We start from the raw sequence: 21,681 nt of genomic DNA on the forward strand, positions 1-21,681 counted from the left end.
GGAACCAGCGTGACACACTGATGTGCCAACCGTTTGACCATTAACGGTCAAAACAGGAACAAGTCTCGACAAAGCTGATAGGAATGCTCCTGACCAATGGCCCGGCTACATATAAGGGCATATATCAGTGTTTTTTTTCTCATGCCACAGTAATGGGCGCCACGATCAACCTAAAAACATAATCACATAACTTGTTGAACAGCCTGGCAGACCCATGAATATAATGATTAACAGAGAGGAAGGAGGACATAGAACACACATCATTCTACTGTTCCCATCACCGGTTCATTAAATACCTAAATGAAAGTACAGGTAACTGCCAAAATAAAGGAAACACCAACATAAAGTGTCTTAATAGGATGTTGGGCCACCACAAGCCAGAACAGCATCGATGCACCTTGGCATAGATTCTACAAGTTTCTGGAACTCTATTGGAGGGTTGCGACACCCCTCCTCCACAAGAAATTCCATCCTTTGGTGTTTTGTTAATGGTGGTGGAAAATGCTGTGGATGGGGGCATTGCCATCCTATGGGGCCATGGTAGGCAAAATAATGGCCAGCCCAGAATTTTTTACATGACCCTAAGCTTGATGGGATGTTAAAAGTTTAATTAACTCAGGAACCACACCTGTGTGGAAGCACCTGCTTTCAATTTCTCTTTGTTTCCATTATTTTGGCAGCTACCTGTATGCAACTTCTAACCTGGAGAAGTGAAACTAAACAGATGAAAAACAAAGTGTCCCTGCTTTGGTACATACTGCACTGCAGGGCCTTGGCCCATAAAGGAGAGGATACACAAGAGACACCTGAGCCCAGAGTCTAGACACACACACACACATGAGGCAGCCACTGAGTCCTCCACACGTCCCTCTTCATTTAAAATACATGAGAACCAGAGTAGACAGACTAGAGGCTGATATAGGATCTTACCTTTTGGAAAAAGGAAGATTCCCCTATAGACCAATCCAGTAGTCAGCCAGTGTTTACACTTGTTGCCTCGACTTAGAAGTCCTCTGCAATACAAAACTGACAAACAAGAGTAGTCTTGCTGCTACGTTGATGGTCAAGTTACATAACTCTGTTGGTATTATGCAACATCAGTACCACTACAGATCTTTGAGGATCAAAGATCACAGAACAAAAAGACAGAAAGAAAGGGACTAAAATGGCTGACATTTGGTATAACTTACCAGATCAAAAACCAGGAATAAATATTGGTGGTTGAACCTATACAGGTTATTCACATTGAGAGCATATATCACTTCAATGTGTCTTCTAGACCCTATTTCTAAACCAGTCTGGTGCATGGAATACCAATAACTATGCCAGAGGGGAGATCTGACAGTGAGACAGCTAGGCAAACCGGACACATTTCATAATAAGATTCTACCAAAAACATGAGACAACTGATAGTCAGTGTGTGCTTCAGCCTTTATTCAGAGTATTCACAGAAACGAGGAGAAAGAGAAGGGGGGGGGGGGGGGTTGGAGGAGTGGAGAGGTGAGGTTCGTGTTAAGGTCATCCGGCCTGCTTCTTCAGCGTGTGTCCGTAGAGCGTGTCTCCCACCAGCTCTCTCACGGCCTCCCTGTCCTCGGCGTCTGTCAGAGACACAAATGGTGGCTATGACCCTTGACCAGACAATGATCATATGACCTGTCTGTCCTCTGGCGGCATGGGTGCCTTCTGATTGAAAGGTTGCAGGTTCGAGTCCCTCTGAAGGAGCTGGGACTGCTCTGTATTAAACTGTCTTTAGTGGGGTTGAGTCAGAGTGGGTTTTGAAATGCAGATGAGAGCACTGCTTTATATGAATAATAAATTACAGCTGAGCCAGTGGAGGAGCTCCCTGCTGCTCTGAGGAGCTATTCTACCAGCATTCACTTAAACTGGGGAGTTTAGAATGCATGACAATGGTTGCTTAGGCAAGGTAATGCAGAAAAAGTGTGACATCATCATGCAGAAGCAGGATTCCATGCATTACGGATGGGCCATTCATTTAGCTGGTCCCTTACCGAAAATGCATTAGGGCAGGATGTTAAATCAAGAGATGCAGACAGGTGATATGTAGTAGCTACATGTCCTCGCTTTCTTGTTGAGGGTCCAACTTTCTAAGTTTTGTTCAAACCCATATTTACATAGTAATGACATACTGCAGACAGGTACACAGGTTCACTTAACATAAACGTTTTAGTTTGCCACAGTAAAACACCTGAGAGTGGTGGTACAAAGTAAACTGTACCATCTGCATGGCAACGCCGCTGAGAAGACATTCAGATTATTAATTTACTGCTGAAATAAACACAAGCAGAGAGAGATAAAAGTCCCCATAGGTATAACAAATATGCCTCTCTCCTCACGGTGTCTTGCTTTTACCTGTACAGCAACAGCCATAATTATCCTGCACTGTCACATTGTGAAGCCAGAGAAAAGAAGCTTCTAGTTAAACATAAAACACACTGTAGATACATTTATTTTACTCTCTTCCTTGTTATTAAGCAATGACTCATATATAATATCTCAGTTCTGTCGACAGAGTCAGAGAAGGGGGATGTGTTTGGTTGTTATTTGTGATGGGTGAGTGAAGATGTCTACCATTGTGTGTGGAACTCAGACTTGGTGACAGGCAACAGCTACACACACACAGGCAGTGCTATCTATCAGCAATAAGCTGATGTCACACTGCTAGCTGGGTTTAGCCCCTCCCTCTCTCTCTCTCTCTCTCTCTCTCTCTCTCTCTCTCTCTCTGTCCCTACCCCCTCTCTCTCTGTCCCTACCATCTCTCTCTCTGTCCCTACCATCTCTCTCTCTGTCCCTACCATCTCTCTCTCTGTCCCTACCCCCCCCCCCTCTCTCTGTCCCTACCCCCTCTCTCTCTGTCCCTACCATCTCTCTCTCTGTCCCTACCATCTCTCTCTCTGTCCCTACCATCTCTCTCTCTGTCCCTACCCCCCCCCCCCCCCTCTCTCTGTCCCTACCCCCCCCTCTCTCTGTCCCTACCCCCCCCTCTCTCTGTCCCTACCCCCCCTCTCTCTGTCCCTACCATCTCTCTCTCTGTCCCTACCCCCCCCCCCTCTCTCTGTCCCTACCCCCTCTCTCTCTGTCCCTACCATCTCTCTCTCTGTCCCTACCATCTCTCTCTCTGTCCCTACCATCTCTCTCTCTGTCCCTACCCCCCCCCCCCCCTCTCTCTGTCCCTACCCCCCCCTCTCTCTGTCCCTACCCCCCCTCTCTCTGTCCCTACCCCCCCCTCTCTCTGTCCCTACCCCCCCCTCTCTCTGTCCCTACCCCCCCCTCTCTCTGTCCCTACCCCCCCCCTCTCTCTGTCCCTACCCCCCCCTCTCTCTGTCCCTACCCCCCCCTCTCTCTGTCCCTACCCCCCCCCTCTCTCTGTCCCTACCCCCCCCCCCCTCTCTCTGTCCCTACCCCCCCCCCCTCTCTCTGTCCCTACCCCCCCCCCCCCTCTCTCTGTCCCTACCCCCCCCTCTCTCTCTGTCCCTACCCCCCCCTCTCTCTCTGTCCCTACCCCCCCCCTCTCTCTGTCCCTACCCCCCCCCCCCCTCTCTCTGTCCCTACCCCCCCCTCTCTCTGTCCCCCCCCCCCCCCCTCTCTCTGTCCCTACCCCCCCCCTCTCTCTGTCCCTACCCCCCCCCCTCTCTCTGTCCCTACCCCCCCCTCTCTCTCTGTCCCTACCCCCCCCCCCTCTCTCTGTCCCTACCCCCCCCCCTCTCTGTCCCTACCCCCCCCCCTCTCTCTGTCCCTACCCCCCCCCCTCTCTCTGTCCCTACCCCCCCCCTCTCTCTGTCCCTACCCCCCCCTCTCTCTCTGTCCCTACCCCCCCCTCTCTCTCTGTCCCTACCCCCCCCTCTCTCTCTGTCCCTACCCCCCCCTCTCTCTCTGTCCCTACCCCCCCTCTCTCTGTCCCTACCCCCCCCCTCTCTCTGTCCCTACCCCCCCCTCTCTCTCTGTCCCTACCCCCCCCTCTCTCTCTGTCCCTACCCCCCCCTCTCTCTCTGTCCCTACCCCCCCCTCTCTCTCTGTCCCTACCCCCCCCTCTCTCTCTGTCCCTACCCCCCCCTCTCTCTCTGTCCCTACCCCCCCCTCTCTCTCTGTCCCTACCCCCCCCTCTCTCTCTGTCCCTACCCCCCCCTCTCTCTCTGTCCCTACCCCCCCCTCTCTCTCTGTCCCTACCCCCCCCTCTCTCTCTGTCCCTACCCCCCCCTCTCTCTGTCCCTACCCCCCCTCTCTCTGTCCCTACCCCCCCTCTCTCTGTCCCTACCCCCCCTCTCTCTGTCCCTACAGCTCCCTCTCTCTCTCCCTACAGCCCCCTCTCTCTGTCCCTACAGCTCCCCCTCTCTGTCCCTACAGCTCCCTCTCTCTGTCCCTACAGCTCCCTCTCTCTCTCCCTACAGCCCCCTCTCTCTGTCCCTACAGCTCCCTCTCTCTGTCCCTACAGCTCCCTCTCTCTGTCCCTACCCCCCCCTCTCTCTGTCCCTACCCCCCCCTCTCTCTCTGTCCCTACCCCCCCCTCTCTCTCTGTCCCTACCCCCCCCTCTCTCTCTGTCCCTACCCCCCCCTCTCTCTCTGTCCCTACCCCCCCCTCTCTCTCTGTCCCTACCCCCCCCTCTCTCTCTGTCCCTACCCCCCCCCTCTCTCTCTGTCCCTACCCCCCCCCTCTCTCTCTGTCCCTACCCCCCCCCTCTCTCTCTGTCCCTACCCCCCCCCTCTCTCTCTGTCCCTACCCCCCCCCTCTCTCTGTCCCTACCCCCCCCTCTCTCTGTCCCTACCCCCCCTCTCTCTGTCCCTACCCCCCCTCTCTCTGTCCCTACCCCCCCTCTCTCTGTCCCTACCCCCCCTCTCTCTGTCCCTACCCCCCCTCTCTCTCTCCCTACCCCTCCCTCTCTCTGTCCCTACAGCTCCCTCTCTCTGTCCCTACAGCTCCCTCTCTCTGTCCCTACAGCTCCCTCTCTCTGTCCCTACAGCTCCCTCTCTCTGTCCCTACAGCTCCCTCTCTCTGTCCCTACAGCTCCCTCTCTCTGTCCCTACAGCTCCCTCTCTCTGTCCCTACCGCTCCCTCTCTCTGTCCCTACCCCCCCCTCTCTCTGTCCCTACCCCCCCCTCTCTCTGTCCCTACCCCCCCCTCTCTCTGTCCCTACCCCCCCCTCTCTCTGTCCCTACCCCCCCCTCTCTCTGTCCCTACCCCCCCCTCTCTCTGTCCCTACCCCCCCCTCTCTCTGTCCCTACCCCCCCCTCTCTCTGTCCCTACCCCCCCCTCTCTCTGTCCCTACCCCCCCCTCTCTCTGTCCCTACCCCCCCCTCTCTCTGTCCCTACCCCCCCCTCTCTCTGTCCCTACCCCCCTCTCTCTATCCCTACACCCTCCTCAGCCCTCAGTCTCCATGACTACTATGTGTCTCATGATGAGTTAGGTAACAGTTCTCTGAAATCGCAGGAAGGAGCACCAACGTGCCCAGGGGTTCAATTATTAACACGCTGCAGGAACAGGAAGCTACTAGGCTTAGCTGCTGTTAGGAAATCTGTCGTCAGCACATTTTTTTTTTAATGAATAAGGCCTACATGAAATGGCTATCTGCAGACTATATAATCAAAAACAACAATAAAAACATTGAAAAAAAGAAGTGGAATGGTATCAAATATATCAAACTCAAACACATGGTTACAGGTGTTTGGTACCATTCCATTTGCTCCGTTCCAGCCATTATTATGAGCCGTTCTGCCCTCAGCAGCCTCCACTGGGTCAGGTAGCTGGACCATCTGTCACTCTGAGAGCACAGACAGACAGGGCCATGCAGAGCAGCAGAGTATAGTACAAACGAACAGTCACACAGTACGTGCATATGCAACACAAACATAAACAGACAGAAAGCTAGCTACTGTATAATGTAGTGCAGTCTATGTCATTCATTAATGGGGCAGACCAGGGACAGATGGAGATAGTGCCCACGGAGCAGAAAGATAAGCCTGAATAGAGCTTGGCAGCTTGTCGTCCTAAAAAACTGAAATGAGATACCTCTGGTTCGATTCTATGGGGAAAATGAATGGGAAAGAATGGGGTTTTGGGATAAACGCCGAAAATAAGGTCTGAGGTTAACACAGGCTTAGGAGATCTGATAGGTTTTTTTCGATGAGATAATATCAGGGCGTTAACGTGACCTTTATGAATTATGAAGCCTTTTATGTGCTTTGTGATTTTTTGGGTGACATAAATGCTTCAGAATTCACAAAAAATGATGTTAGCGGATAAAGATTATCTCATAGAACAAGATCCCCTAAGCCTGTGTTTACCACCAACCTTATTTTCGGCGCGTTTATCCAAAAACTCCATTCATTTACCCATAGGCTTTGCCCATGAACCATGGCAGCATGGTGCCTACAAAAAGACACCATTATGTTTGTGTGTGTGTGTGCGTGTGATGTGTTTGTGAATCTGGGCAGTGTTTGACAGTGTTGCTAGCCTGCTGAGAGAGAATTCCCCTGGGATAGAGAGAGCGAAGAAGAGAGAGAGGCAGAGAGAGCGAGATGAAGAGAGAGCGGTCCCCTCTGCTCCATAGGAGTGAATGCGTGGATTCCAGCCTCTGCCGCTATAAATACTCCAGTCACGCATCAGAACAACAGTCTGCTGGCGGAGACAGGTTTTACATACATGTAGACGAGTAGAGGACACACATTTAATCTGTTTCCCTTACTCTCAGTTAGATTACATGAATACAGAACAGTAGATGCACTGTTTATGTGTCAGGTAGCATTAGCTGAGTTAATGGGGAACTAAACAAAATGGTGGACAGGGAAACCCAGGAGCTTTCTACCTGGTGCTGTGGTCTAATTAAATTACATGCAAGATGTATTTCAAACTACTTAGTCCACCTGTCGGCTCTCTCTAGTAATGAGCCTGGAGATGAGGTTAGACCTAACAATTTTTTTTCTAGATATGATTTGAATGAGAGTAGCTTTTAGGTTTATATTGTTGTTTAACTCCAACTCACCCACTCCCAGTTGCTCCAGTCGGGCCTTGAACTCTGGCCTCTCCTCCAGGACCCTAAGGAGATGGGTGGGTTCCATGCGCTCCAGCTCCACCCTCCAGTACACATATATCTTGTGGTTGAAGCTGACGTACACCAGACAGGGGCTGTTCTTGCCATCCTTACAGTTGTACTGACCTGTTAAACACCAACATGTAAGGCTGGTTAGACAACCACAGGGAAGAACATATTCCACATATTCCATGACTAGGGGCCTGAGTTTTCCCTAATCACATGTTGTTCATGTTGAATATCAGGAAAAACTCCAGGCCCTAGTCATTACAGTAAAATAAACATTGTGACAGTAGGAGATGCTTAGAAATAAGATTGTTCAAATTAAATAAATCAAATCAGATTTTATTTGTTACATGTGCCGAATACAACAGGTACAGACAGACCTTACCATGAAGTGCTTAAAAACAAGCACCAAATGACCAACAATGCATTTTTTCCCCCTTTAGTAAGTAAGAAAATATTTGCTCATCACTGTGGCCCTGTGAACACTGGCTCGCAAGCAATGCCAACAGTGGTGAGGCTGAGCTAATGCACTCCAATGACCACAGAGACAAAGCATGGATGACCCCTGAGCATGTGTTGTTCACACTGACTCTGATAGCACTGTAGAATGCAGGCACTGTGCTTGAAGATTAAGTCCTGTCTGTAGCTTCAACATGCGTTCATCGTTACACATTCTACATTTATTCCTTGTGGTATTATTATTATTTGTATTATTCTCTGCGCTGTTGGAAAGCGCCCGTAAGTTAGCATTTTACTGTTACTCTACACCTGTTGTTTACAAAGCATGTGACAAATAACATTTGATTTGATTCTCTCTTGCCCATTTCTTTAATCCTGCTTATTAGATAACAATATGATCTCTCTCTGCCCTCAGAGAGCCACTGGGGCTCGTGCAGAGATTGGAGAAACAGCGTTTGACAGAGCCTGAGATAGAGGATGAAGCTTGTTTATGTGAGCCTGAAATCCAACACTGCCATCTAATGGTGACATCAGCTGGAAACATACTGAATTAATACTGTCTATATCAGGTATTCACAAATTTGGGTACCCAATGCCGTCGGGGGTACGCCAAATTAAAATGTGATTCACATTTAAAAATAATAATAATAATTGTATTTAAAAATATTAAAAAATTCTTCACATTTTCAAACAGTCCATTATATTTTCCAACGGGGCTATACATTTGGGGGAGTTCTTTTTCTCGCCTGAGTAGCCTCGTTTCACTACCAAAAATACAATTAAACCATCTAGTGTTCAGCGAAATAACAACACAATGTCAAATACAGGTAGCCTGGTCAAATAATTAACATCCAATCACATTAACCGTTACTCTCTCGCGGGAATTCCACTAACTGTCCGTAGGTACCTGGGAAAGCACCGAACAACAGACAGGGACGTTGGACCATCGAAGAGGCGCAAATATTATGAGAACTACATGGATTTGGGGCTCACTTATATTGGGAGTAGTGCCTTTCCTCAGCCACAGTGTGTTATATGTGCAAAAGTACTATCTCACAACTCAATGAAAACTTCACTCTTGCGCAGACATTTAGAAACAAAACATGCCAATTTTTTAAATAAGCCACAGGAGTTTTTTGAGTGAGAATTTAGACAAATTTCAAGTAGTAAGACTTGCATAAAAGCAACAGATACCATTAATTAGAAGGGGCTAGAAGCGTCTTATATAGTGAGCTACCGAGTGGCTAGGACAGGCAAGCCTATTGTGGAGGACTTAATTCTTCCTGCTGCCGTGGATATGGCTGGGACAATGCTGGGGAAAAGGCCCAAAAATCTATACAGACAATGCCTTCATCAAACAGCACTGTTTCACGACGCATCAGTGACATGGCAGAAGATGTTTTGAAACAATTACTGCTTCGCATACAAGCCAGTGAATTGTTACAGCTGGATGAGTCAACAGACGTGGCGGGCCTGGCACAGCTCCTGATATATGTCCGTTACATTTATGGGGGGTCAATTAAGGAAGACATACTCTTCTGCAAACCACTGGAAACCAGGACAACAAGACAGGATATTTTTTAATTACTGGACAGCTTTGTGACATCAAATGGACTTCGTTGGTCAATATGTGTTGGTATCTATACTGATGTCGCAAAAGCCATGACAGGGAGACATAGTGGAGTGGTAGCAGTTGCCCCCGACGCCACTTGGGTATACTGCAGCATCCACCAAGAGGCTCTTGCTGCCAAAGGAATGCCTAACAGTTTGAAAGACGTTTTGGACACTACAGTGAAAATGGTTAACTTTGTTAAAGCAAGGCCCCTGAACTCTCGTGTATTTTCTGCACTATGCAATGATATGGGCAGCGACCATGTAGCGCTTTTACAACATACAGAAGAAGTGCGCTGGTTATCAAGGGGCAAAATATTGACACGTTTTTTAAAATTGAGAGACGAGCTTAAAGTTCTCTTTACTGACCATCATTTTCACTTGTCTTACCGCTTGCATGATGACGAGTTTCTCACACGACTGGCTTATCTGGGTGATGTTTTTTCTCACCTGAATGATCTGAATCTTGGATTACAGGGACTCTCCGCAACTATATTCAATGTGCGGGACAAAATTGAGGCTGATTAAGAAGTTGGAGCTCTTCTCTGTCTGCATTAACAAGGACAACACACAGGTCTTTCCATCATTGTATGATTTTTTGTGTGCAAATGAACCCAAGCTTACGGACAACGTCAAATGTGATATAGCAAAGTACCGGAGTGAGTTGGGTGCGCAATTTCGCAGGTACTTTCCCGAAACGGATGACACAAACAACTGGATTCATTATCCCTTTCATGCCCTGCCTCCAGTCCACTTACCAATATCTGAACAAGAGAGCCACATCGAAATAGCAACAAGCGGTTCTGTGAAAATTGAATTTAAATCAGAAGGCACTGCCAGATTTCTGGATTGGGCTGTGCTCAGAGTATCCTGCCTTGGCAAATCGCGCTGTTAAGACACTGATGCCCTTTGCAACCACGTACCTATGTGAGAGTGGATTCTCAGCCCTCACTAGCATGAAATCTAAACACAGACTGTGTGTGGGAAATGATTTAAGACTCTCTCCAATATGGTGGAAAAGTTGCAAGATTATGTTATAATACTTTTATTGTATCAAATGGTTGTTTTATGCAACAGAATAGAGTATTCTGTTAACTATTGTGTGTGTGTTCTACTGAGGATGGGCCTCTGGTAGATAACACTGACAGGAGATTTACGATGTCTTTTGGGTGATAAAACCTAAAGAGCATTTCAGAGCATGAGTTAATGTTTCTGTTCTATACTGTACCAGGGAGAGCTGGTTTGGAGTCGGAGGGCCAGTTTGGAGTCGGAGGGCCAGACACTGGTCTCTATACCATGAAAACTGTTGACCCAGCAGATACTGTCTGCTATGTATTATAGGTATATTTCATACAGAGCTTAACCTTGTGACCCATTCTATATATCTGTTGTTCGTCATATAGGTTGAAAGGGGTGTATCTTGGCTATAAAATACCTTTTGTCTCTGGGCTCTCAACGAATCATCTTAGCGTGATTCGTCGACCAGCCATCGCTATTGCAAAGCTCTAACTAATAAAGATTCAGTTAAAGTATAACTCCGACTTGTGTGATAGGTTTGTCTGTCCTCATTTGATAATACAGAAATTAACCACCACACCAATACAACCCAACATTGCAGAGTTATGTGCATCCTTTCAAGCACACCCTTCTCATGAACCTGTGGTGAGTTATTCACAATTTTCGATGAACAAATAAAGTTTTATATGTAAGATGGTTAAATAAAGAGCAAAATTATTGATTATTATTAAATTATTATTTGTGCCCTGGTCCTAAAAGAGCTCTTTGTCACTTCCCACAAGCTAGGTTGTGACAAAAACTCACACTCATTCTTATGTTTAATAAATGTATCGTATAGTGTGTGCGTGGCAGGCTTACAATGATGGCAAAAAAACAACATTTGAGAGTGCGCTGACCCTGGTGCTAGTGAAGGTACGCAGCTGGAGGTTGAATGTTTGAAGGGGTATGGGACTATAAAATGTTTGGGAACCACTGGTCTATATCATTTGCTTAGTCATCACGTAAATCAGGTATACATAGGTGAGGGATATGACTAGAGTCTCACCTGCACAGAAAGCATTGACGTTCTCGTCAAACTGGAACCGCACCACCATGCGGTTATGGTCGATGATGTAGGTCTGACCATCCCAGGCACACGCCACCACCTCCTCTCTGCCGTCGCCCTGGAGACAAGAGCCACAGTCACAATGTCAAAAACCGCACAGGCACAAACAGTCAATAAAAAAAACGTAGATTGTTTTTATAAACTCACTGTGACGTCCAGCTTCTGCAGAGAAAAGAGCTGGTGATCCACCTGCACTGACCATTTCAACTGCTCTGAACTGTCCATCAGTTTCAGTGTGCCTGGAACACAAAAACACACAATCACTTTATTCACATACTAAAATGACCAACATTTTATGCTTAATATTGTAAATGGTATCAAGAGTATTGTTTATACTGCATATAATACGACAGTCTGAGAAAAAAATACAGAGAACTTAAACAACTCAAGACCTGCAGATCACTGGTTCTCACGAGGTTAAGGAAATCATTAAATGGAATGATTTATTTCTGTGGTTACAGCAGCACTCTGAGTGCTGGACACCAATTTTGCCCTATTTCCTTGCTTCGGGCTCAGGGATGGAGACATTTAGATGACTATGTTGAAGGTAACCTTTATTCAACACCATTTCTGTCACTCAATCTCTCCTGAAAACACCAACAAGCTTTGAATCGAAATCCAAATACTTGGAAAAATCATCTTCATAAACAGCAACATTATCTTCCTGCGTCACCTTTATTGTTTAATAAAATGGCTGTAATATGATCTGGCTACATTTCACTATTCCCTCAGCAGAATTGCTCAAACGTTGATCCTAATTAGGGTACACAGGCATGTCAAGCCCTCTCTTGGTGCATCATTATTAGCCTATCTGTGACTGGCCCAGACTCTCTAGTAAGATAATCATATTGGTTCCCCTTTTCTTTAAATATTGATAGTCTCTCCAGGAGCTCACAGAGCCCTCAGCCTGCTCAACCACAACCAGTCTCTTCTGGTAACATTCACCCACAACACCTCCCTCCGTTCTACATGCCTTTCCTAGTTCTGAGTGACCTTGTTAGACATTGTAATTGGTGAGAGAGTAAGAAAGGTCTTCCTTTTCCCCTTAAGGGGGCAGCGGAGCAGGCTAGGCAGCTCTGTGAGCTGGCAGATATACTGCCTGTCAGAGATGTTCAGCAGGTTTCTATAAGGAGGATTAATATACAGGGTCATGTCTGTTGAGATAAACAGGTCAGTCAGGTATCTTCACAACCACAAGTCATATAAACCTTGGATCTGATTTTTGTTGTTGCTGAGCCCACTTCAGTTATGATTTAGCTCATTATTTTAGAAGATAATTGACTGCCGTGATGTTAACACGTCCTGTCTGAACACATCCTCATTAGGATTCTGTTATGAGACGGACTGTGGACAAAAGTTCAGAGTGGTCAGTGGTGCGATTAGCGAATTACGCAGCGTTGCTCTTCTGAACAACTTAATTAAGACACTTACCATCTAGAGTACAGAGGGCAAACAGGCCGCATTTAGAGGAGTCGCCTTTGGAGCCTCTGCTTATGCTCCCGATGAGATGAGTGGAGACGTTCTTGTTGTGGATCCGACCAGTGGTCAGATGCAGAATGACGTCTCTGGAGGGACCCTCGCTGTGACAGACACATTACAAACACAGGACGATACCAACATCAACTGGCACAGCCTATCTATCATTAGACAGCCAAAGCACTGTTACATGTCTACTACTGTGTACTGTATATGTATTAGGTGCTCTGCATGTCCAGTGGTATGTACCTGCCAGGAGTGGGTGGGGCCTCCTCCCCAGGCCCCGCCTCAGAGGAGCCCTGTTGTGTCCATGTGCACAGCAGGATGGCAAAGCCACAACCAGGCTGGGACACCATCAGTTCAGGAAGACCCTCTAGGTCTGGGTTTACTGACAGGCTGTCCACCTGTCACAGGAGGAAATAATGGATTAGAAATAGTAGAGTGTACACTTTACAGGATGTGAAGTCATCCATTTTTATTTCAGAACAAATGAAAATGTGGCACTGATTAATTCATGGGTGAATGTTTCAGCATTGTCTCAATGAAGAGTTCAACTAGCCATGTGCGACATGAGCAGTTACAAGCCTGCTAGTTAGCGGCAGGCGGACAAGCAATATCCACCGTCGTAGAACGGACCAAGCCTGAGCTGGAACGTAAAGCTAGCTGAAGCTGGTAAGCTTTAGAAAACCCTGAGTAGATTGCTTCGTAGGATAGGACTTTTCAGTCTTTGATTGACATATTTCACGTTTGTGTATAGACCTACCTGTCCCTCCAGAAGCCACTTCTTCAGCAGGACCAGCTGTCCAGAGCTCAGGTCTGAAGAATCAGTAGGCTCCTCCCAGCGGAACGCTCTCACCACACGGTCTGTGTATCCCACTACAAGCTCACTGCGCCCATCCCCATCTGCAAAGCGTGTACACACACATACACAGTTGAGAATAAAGCAGTCGAAAAACAGAAGCGGTCAATTGCATTGAGGGTGCCTACATCTAGGGCGAAATGGGTGCAGAACGAGAGGTTACCTATGTCACTAATAAGGATGACTTTGGTGTTGGCAGGAATGTGCTGAGAGAAGCAGGGTTTCTGGTCGTCAGAGAACAGCGCCTCCTGTTGGCTGGATGAATCTGACTTGGCTCCTGCCACTGCAGACAGGTCAAACAGGTGAAACCATCCCTCTGCACCCACAGCAACTACAAAGTTCTGATGGATAAATTAAGGCAGTGAATAGTTAGGTGATATCACACACTGGATGCAAGGGGAAAATGACACACAAATATTCCTCATCTGACTGGAGGACTATGCACAGTTTCTGCACACCCACCCTTCCTTTGTTGCATATGTCTCCAACACCAACACAGGTGAGCTAAAAAATAAACAAAAAAGATAACTCATTAAATATTTGTCTAAATCTGCTAAAATAACAATAGAAATCAGATGTGCAGACAGCGGTGTTCAAATTTCCTCTTTTATGCCACTACAGTTGTACTTAAATGTGCCGCCATTTGAACTCAGAGAAGTGATCAAATGCCCTCTAAGCAGCCGCTTACCATGCCCACACATGTTCTAGTGATCCAAGGCTTGGAGTCATCCTTCTTGTACACATGCAGCTTTCCACTGGTGTCACCCACAATAAGTTCATTCAGCTGTTAAAAAAGAATAACAGTTCATGTCAAAGTTCTGGGGTCAAGGCCCTGGGTACAGTCACAGCCAGGACATTTTGTTTCCATAGATATAAGACATGTTGTCATAAATATGTTGGAAGGTCAAGGAACGTGATAGGAGTACTGTTATGGCATCTACTATTTCACTCTTGACCCTCTTATCGTGACTGGAGGGAATGAGTCAGAGACCCTCTAAAGCAGGAGTTGCTATTTACAGTACAGGGACTAGAAAGGCACAGCTGGACAATGAATGGGCAAGTGGAGAGTGGGCAGAGCAGTCTATGACTTCTGAAAAATGATTTATGTTGCCACGTAGGTGGGGGAAATAACTGACAAAAAAACGAGTTGATACATGTCATTGGTAGGCCTATAATATGTATAACTGGCCCTAAGAGGTGGATACACTAACGCCGTGAGCAATGAGACTACACACATTTATTTTCAACGATTGCCAATGTCCGAAAACATGGACACAAGGAAAGATACCTGAATAATTGTCTCGCTGCTGATACTTTACCGAGTCATTGTCCGCATCCCCAAGACAAATTGCATGAGGGAAAAGGGTTCCGGGGAAATCAAAACTAACACGCTGAACATAGCTCAAGGACCGCATATCACCAGATAACAGTTTGACAGCTGAGCTGGACACTGACAGCTGCAATTTGCACCATCCAAATGCAAATTAGAGAAACATCAAGTAGTTAGCTGTGTTAAAGCGTATATTTAAGCGTTGCTTCTGCTTTTAAACTTGGCGTGATAACTATTATCAACCATAACCACTAAAAATAACAGAAAGCTGTACTGAAGTTATAAAACGTGAGGGTTTGTACGCTCTTCCTTAAACAAAGCGCACGACATAAAAACAGTACGGAAACATACTCCAGACAAGCTTCATGCGTTTTGTAATTTGCGATTCGTATGGTCACGCGGCGATATTTATTGTAATCCTACAGATATCGTTAGTTATTGATAAATAAAGACAAATTAAACAGCCAACGAAAATATATTATATTGTAACATAATCCCTGCATTTGTGTTTATGCACAAATACTGAATCCCACCTAGCTGATTATTCAATTGTTCATAATATAGCCTAGTAATTCCAGAATATTCTATGAGTGTAAATGATAAATTATAATGTCAGTAAGCTAAAAGAATAACGTGGTAGACTGCTGTGGGCATTAAATCAAAAAGGTTTAAAAACTCAGTACAACTGCCATCAAGTTTACAGGGACTTGAAAGGCATTTTGGTGATGCACTGTCAATCCTCTAGAGGGTGCTGCAGTACAAGACAAAATATTTTCCAACTATTTCACCTCATGCATACTGTTTAGGGACCCAAGGCCCTTCTGACCCATATGACCCTTTGAGTGAAGAACCCAAGCCACCGTTGGTTTGCCTATATATTAGGCCTACATGTTTGAAAGGCCTACATTTGTTGGTATATTCTCAGAAGTGCGGAATAATTTCAGTGCACATAACAGCCTGTGGATATTTACTGCAGCAGAGCCACTGTTTTCAGTGGTCTCCAGTGGTGTAAAGTACTTAAGTAAGTAGTTTTTTGGGTATCTGTACTTTATTTTACTATTTATATGTTTGACCACTTGTACTTTTATTTCACAACATTCCTTAAGAAAATAGTGTACGTTTTACTCCATACATCTTCCTTGACACCCAAAAGTACTTGTTACATTTTGAATATTTAGCAGGACAGGAAAATAGTCAAATTCACACACTTATCAACTGAACATCCCTGTTCATCCCCACTGCCTCTGATCTGGCGGACTCACTAAACACACATGTTTTGTTTGTAAATTATGTCTGAAGGTTGGAGTGTGCCTGTGGCTTTCCATAAATAAATAAAAACAAGAAAATGGTGCCATCTGGCTTGCTTAATATAATGAATTTGAAATTATTTTTACTTTTACTTTTGATACCTAAGTATATTTTAAACCAAATACTTTTACTCAAGTAGAATTTTACTGGGTGACTTTTACTTAAGTCATATTCTATTAAGGTATCTTTGCTTTTTCTCAAGTATGACAGCTGGGTACTTTTTCCACCACTGGTGATCTCTCGCTCTCTCTATGTGTGTGTGTGTGTGTGTGTGTGTGTGTGTGTGTGTGTGTGTGTGTGTGTGTGTGTGTGTGTGTGTGTGTGTGTGTGTGTGTGTGTGTGTGTGTGTGTGTGTGTGTGTGTGTGTGTGTGTGCAAAGACCAGAACAGGTAGTCACAACCCATTTAACAGCTGCACATCACTGGCCACAGACAGGACTGGATGATTGTCCACATCGACTTTAGGGAATTTCAGATAAATATTCAGTTCAGCATCTCTTCAATAGGCTAACTGCTGAGAGAAGTTGATTCAGATTACTCAGATGCCTTGTGATGGCATGGTTCATTACCATTCACTCCAGATGTTCTTGACAGGTCTCATTAATTAATCAAATGCATAGCACAGCACTTTTCTTTTACTCAATAAGTTAAACAAAAGCATCAGATAGATGTTTAAAGTAGCCTAATTTTAAACGTCCCAAACTTTCAAAATAAAAGTCCACTATACTGTCATGTACGCTAGCTAGACAACACTGTGCACTTCAAATGTCTTATTTCAGATATGGTCTTTCATCTAAAAACTCTAGTTTAGCACAATTGAATAGTTAATGCAGCTATAGGCTATGTCCTTCAAACTTTTTTATTTAGACCTATTCATTTATTGAAATTGTTAGTTAAGATAAATCAGAATTTTGATAACCGTGATCACTGTGTTTGTATCTTTCAAAATGCATTCAGTAGGGGCTTTTCACGTTATTATAAGACTGATCTGTTGTAATACACCTGCAGAAATGATACAAAGAGTCAGTGCCATTGGCGACCCCAAACGACCACATTATTTAAAAAAATAAACACCACAATTTAGTTTAACAGCTAACAAATTGAAAATTAATCCCGCATATCACATAGGGATTATTTCCCAGGACAAATGGGCCCTTATGGGTTTTGTTTTATGATGTCTCAGTGAACTGCAAAAGCAGAAAGACAGAGGTGTTTTAATGGAGACTCGGGCGCCCAGATGTCATATTAATTATTACACTCGGCTATGACTGGAACCCTCGAATAGAGGGAGCGCTCTGCCTGCCTCTGGAAGATCTGCAGTAGAAAAAAGTCTTTACAAAGCGCTAATTGGACTCTGGAACCGCACTGACAGGGCATGCTAGATACGTTTCAGAAAGCCGACGATGGCGAGGGGGCTGGGGGAAACTGAATAGAACCCACGCTTCTTTTCTAAACTCTCTTGCTGTGCAAAAAAGGGAGGAAAAAGAAAAGAAAAGTTGGTGGGGGCTGGGTTCCTCAATGCAGGCTTGATTTTGAATGCCACAGCCAACACAGAAAAATTTCACAATTTACCTCCTCCCCTCAAACACACACACACACACACACACACACACACACACGCACACACACACACACACACACACACTTATCCCCATGAGTGGAGTCGGTTGGTTTTGTTCTTAGTGAAAGACATGTTCTATTATGCTGCCCTTTAAAATAAAACAAAATTGTCGAAATACACTGTGTCGAGTCGTTACTGTAACAAAATAGGGTGTATCAAATCATACACAAAACATCCTCGAATGCGTCCTTCTTATGGCCCCTTCTCAGATTTACCCTTCCGTTTCGCCTCTCCGATGTTGATGATTAGCTCTAGCCTAATGAAAGTGGAAAATTCGCCTCTGCTGGACAAAGCTTCATTCTTCGAAAGACGAAGCTTTCAAATGCGGTTGTAAAAGTGTTAACAATAAACTGTGGATCATCCAAGACTGTGGGGTCTGCTTGTGCCTGCCAACCCGAAAGTGTTCAAAACAACTTACAGTCAGTGGGGTCTATAAGATATACCTTATAGTATACTGCCCATACTTTATGGACAATGCAAACAACTAAATCTCAACTTCTTTTATAAGCACCCTTAAGGTCCGTCAGAGTTTGAGAGCTGCCTTTCAGCACTACTTCTCGGTCCACTTGGGAAATTGGTTATCTGCATGCGTAAAAAGCTAGTATAGACTAATAGTTTCACTTGTATAAGCTATTAAAAAAATTATATATTCAAAAAAAAATCTGAAGTTGTTTGATTCACCCATAAAGGGACACGTTTTACTCATTTTACACATACAATTAAATTACACCTTATTTGTCTTTCGATCTAGATCTTATTTTAAATGATATCAAACTGTGGCCAACTTTTATGAACAAGACCCTCAGTCTCTCATTCGCCATGAAACAATTCAATATATCTAGCAAATAAGTTGCATTTCTGAACCAAAGACGCTCTATTTTTATGCATTTTATATGAGGAGCGTCATGCGTAATCATGCGATCCGGTGGTAGATTTCCAAAGCAGCGTTGAATGAAAAGTAACATTCTATTACTTCTCAAAACTCTCAAGACATCTGGAACAAGTCTGCATGCTGCAACCAGTTGTGATTTGGTGACTGTTTGTTCAGTGGTTCAAGTGGCACGCGTCCGGCGTACGCATTGCAACAGCACAGGAGCCAAGGTGAATACAACTAGCACGAGGAGGAGGCGTGGTCAGGTCCAGCGCGTGGGGTTGCCAGTGTATAAGCCCCGCTACTAGCCTTTCTCAGGACTCAGTTCAGACTGAGGAGTGTGCGAGGCAGAAGCCCACAAGACCGCCCATTAAACAAGGCTAAAGTGAGCATTAAGCCACACGTGAACGCCACGAGCAGGACGCACTGCTACAGATCTATCCAAAGAAGAACTCTGAGATTCTCTGCAACTCTTATTTTTATTTTTCAATACGTGCCAATGGACATCACAGCCAAGATGGAAATAAATGTGAGCCAGCAGCAGTTCATGCCGCCCTCCTGCTTCTTTGCTGCCGCAGCACAGAGTATCCAGCTCAGCCCTACCAGCAGCCAAGGGAGCGGCAAGTCAGCATCCAAGGTGAAGAGGCAGCGCTCATCCTCGCCCGAGCTGCTAAGATGCAAGAGGAGGCTGAATTTTGCCGGCTTTGGGTATAGCTTGCCGCAGCAGCAGCCGCACACCGTGGCGCGGCGGAACGAGAGGGAGCGCAACAGAGTGAAACTTGTCAACAACGGCTTCGCCACTCTCCGGGAACACGTCCCCAATGGCGCGGCCAACAAGAAGATGAGCAAAGTGGAAACGTTACGGTCGGCGGTGGAGTACATTCGCGCACTGCAGCAACTTTTGGATGAGCACGACGCGGTGAGCGCAGCGTTTCAGTCCGGGGTCCTGTCGCCCAACAACTACCCCAACGAGATGAACTCCATGGCAGGCTCTCCAGTGTCCTCCTACTCGTCCGATGAGGGGTCCTACGACCCTCTCAGTCCCGAGGAGCAGGAACTCCTGGACTTCACCAACTGGTTCTGAGCATCAGCCTATAAGGTACGAATGTTTTTATAATAGGCCTATCATTCATATTCTACAAGTACTGTATTATGCTTTGTTATAATTCATATTTGCATTATTACGTTTTCAAGATCAACTGAAAATAACTGAACTAATGTCTTACCTACTTTTCTTGTTCGTTAATATAGGAATATGGATCAATTGAATGATGTAAACTCTCAGCATGCGCTCGGGAGGATCACAGAGGAGCTCGCGCCTTCTAGAACAAGACGCACTGAGCTGGCGTTCTGCTCCGGTCGTCCACGAACCAGTCCACCTAAAGGAACGGCCTTGCAACCGGAGAAACTGCGGACATGCAGGCCAGTGTTGAGCCAAGCACCAAAGGACTAAAAAGAAAACGGGCTTTCCATGTCTGACAGCGTGGGAATCCAACCTTCCAGCACATTCGCCCACGAAAACAACATTTCAAAAGTGATTTACAACAGCACACAAAACATTGTTTAAAATGTTGTTCTCAAACTATGCTTAATCCAATCAAAGAACATCAACCCTTCTTTGTAAACTCCTGTGACATTTAGTTCTAAAATGCTTCCAATGTGCGGATTTTATTATATGAAATTCTATATCAAACATGTTTTTGAAATATATCAAGATATTTTTGTATGTAAAGAGATTTTTTTTAGATGTTTTCTTTTGTATATATTTATATTGATAAGTTGCTCTTACCTCTTGCCTATTTTAGACTTGTATAATGCTCTGCAGCTGGCTATTCTGTGTATGGTCATTGATTAATGAGGTTTCAAGAAGGGGTTTGACACTCCAACGTTTTATTTTAGCACCAATGTGTCTTATTTAATAGGAAATACATGTTATTGTATTTGAGTTCACAATGATCAGTTCATGAGTTCACGATGATCAAAGGTTATGCAGCTATTGTCCAAACAGAGCACAATGGCGATTCATTGTCTATTGCTATACTGCCAGCTCTACACTGCCTTTACTTATATCATGTTGGTTGAAAAGAGAAAAGCCTATAACCATATTTTCTACACTCTAGACTCATAATAAAACATTTTCTAGTATTTCCTTTTGTACCTCAAAATTGTACGTTTGCATTTTACATTCACTTTTAGTTACAGTGTGTTTGTCTGGAGATGGAATGGGAGAAAGGATATAGGAGAGTGGGGGATGAAATATATTTCTGTTACATTTTTTAAAATAGAAATATAACCTATTTTATGCACACTTCCACCAACGAATTCATGTCATATCACACATTTTACGCGCGTCTCCATATGCGTAAAAAAAACAGTACATTCTGTAATATAAGGTATTAACATACAAATAGAGTAATACAACAATAGTAAATTCGATTCCTCAAGAATCCAATAGCCCTGTTTATAGCCCGAGGACACTTAATGGGGTGATAATACATCTCGCCTGGCGTTAGGCTAGCTGAGACGTGTCATGAATATTGGAGCGTTGATGCTGCATGTCAATTCTGATGTGCACCAGCTCAATGCTGCAGCGCGCAAGCGCGTGCATATCAGAGTGAGAAAAATATGTAGCTACAGCCCAGCACCCCAAAATAGCACTTGAAAAAGTCCCAGTTGTGACAATGGCTCCGTTAATCCGTCTATGCCATCCTCTCAGTGAAATCCCTTACAATAAACTCTAAAAACAACTTTAGTAAACGAAACTGTATAAATAACAGTGAACTCTATCAGCTGACTATGTTTTTGGAACCTCTAATATATTGTGCAATTCTGTAAAACAAACAATCCAATTTGTAATTGAAACCAATTTATTTCGTTGACAAAGCATCAAAATTAGGATTCTGAATCATATAGAACTTTAGGGTTTAAGCTCTGAAAATAAAGTTAATTGCAATGACAAGAAAAAACGTAAAGCT

General features: G+C 45.0%; 2 protein-coding genes across 2 annotated transcripts; one reads left to right on the forward strand and one right to left on the reverse strand.

Annotated features, from left to right (window-relative positions):
- Nucleotides 1-1,422: 1,422 nt before the first annotated feature.
- Nucleotides 1,423-15,239, reverse strand: LOC120032299 (KICSTOR complex protein ITFG2-like). The gene is made up of 11 exons (XM_038978324.1): nt 14,897-15,239; nt 14,266-14,361; nt 14,040-14,081; nt 13,741-13,918; nt 13,482-13,621; nt 12,968-13,122; nt 12,674-12,822; nt 11,390-11,481; nt 11,183-11,300; nt 6,997-7,170; nt 1,423-1,598 (listed from the first exon to the last, which is right to left on the reverse strand). The coding sequence occupies exons 1-11, from the start codon at nt 14,990-14,992 to the stop codon at nt 1,519-1,521; spliced, it is 1,320 nt and encodes a 439-aa protein (XP_038834252.1). The 5' UTR covers nt 14,993-15,239; the 3' UTR covers nt 1,423-1,518.
- Nucleotides 15,240-19,205: 3,966 nt separating this feature from the next.
- LOC120032300 (achaete-scute homolog 1a) lies at nt 19,206-19,790 on the forward strand. The gene has a single exon (XM_038978325.1). It carries the CDS (start codon nt 19,206-19,208, stop codon nt 19,788-19,790), a length of 585 nt encoding a protein of 194 aa, XP_038834253.1.
- Nucleotides 19,791-21,681: the final 1,891 nt, after the last annotated feature.

The sequence above is a fragment of the Salvelinus namaycush genome, chromosome 38 (genome assembly GCF_016432855.1).
Source record: "Salvelinus namaycush isolate Seneca chromosome 38, SaNama_1.0, whole genome shotgun sequence".
In the NCBI taxonomy this organism is placed as follows: Eukaryota; Metazoa; Chordata; class Actinopteri; order Salmoniformes; family Salmonidae; genus Salvelinus; species Salvelinus namaycush.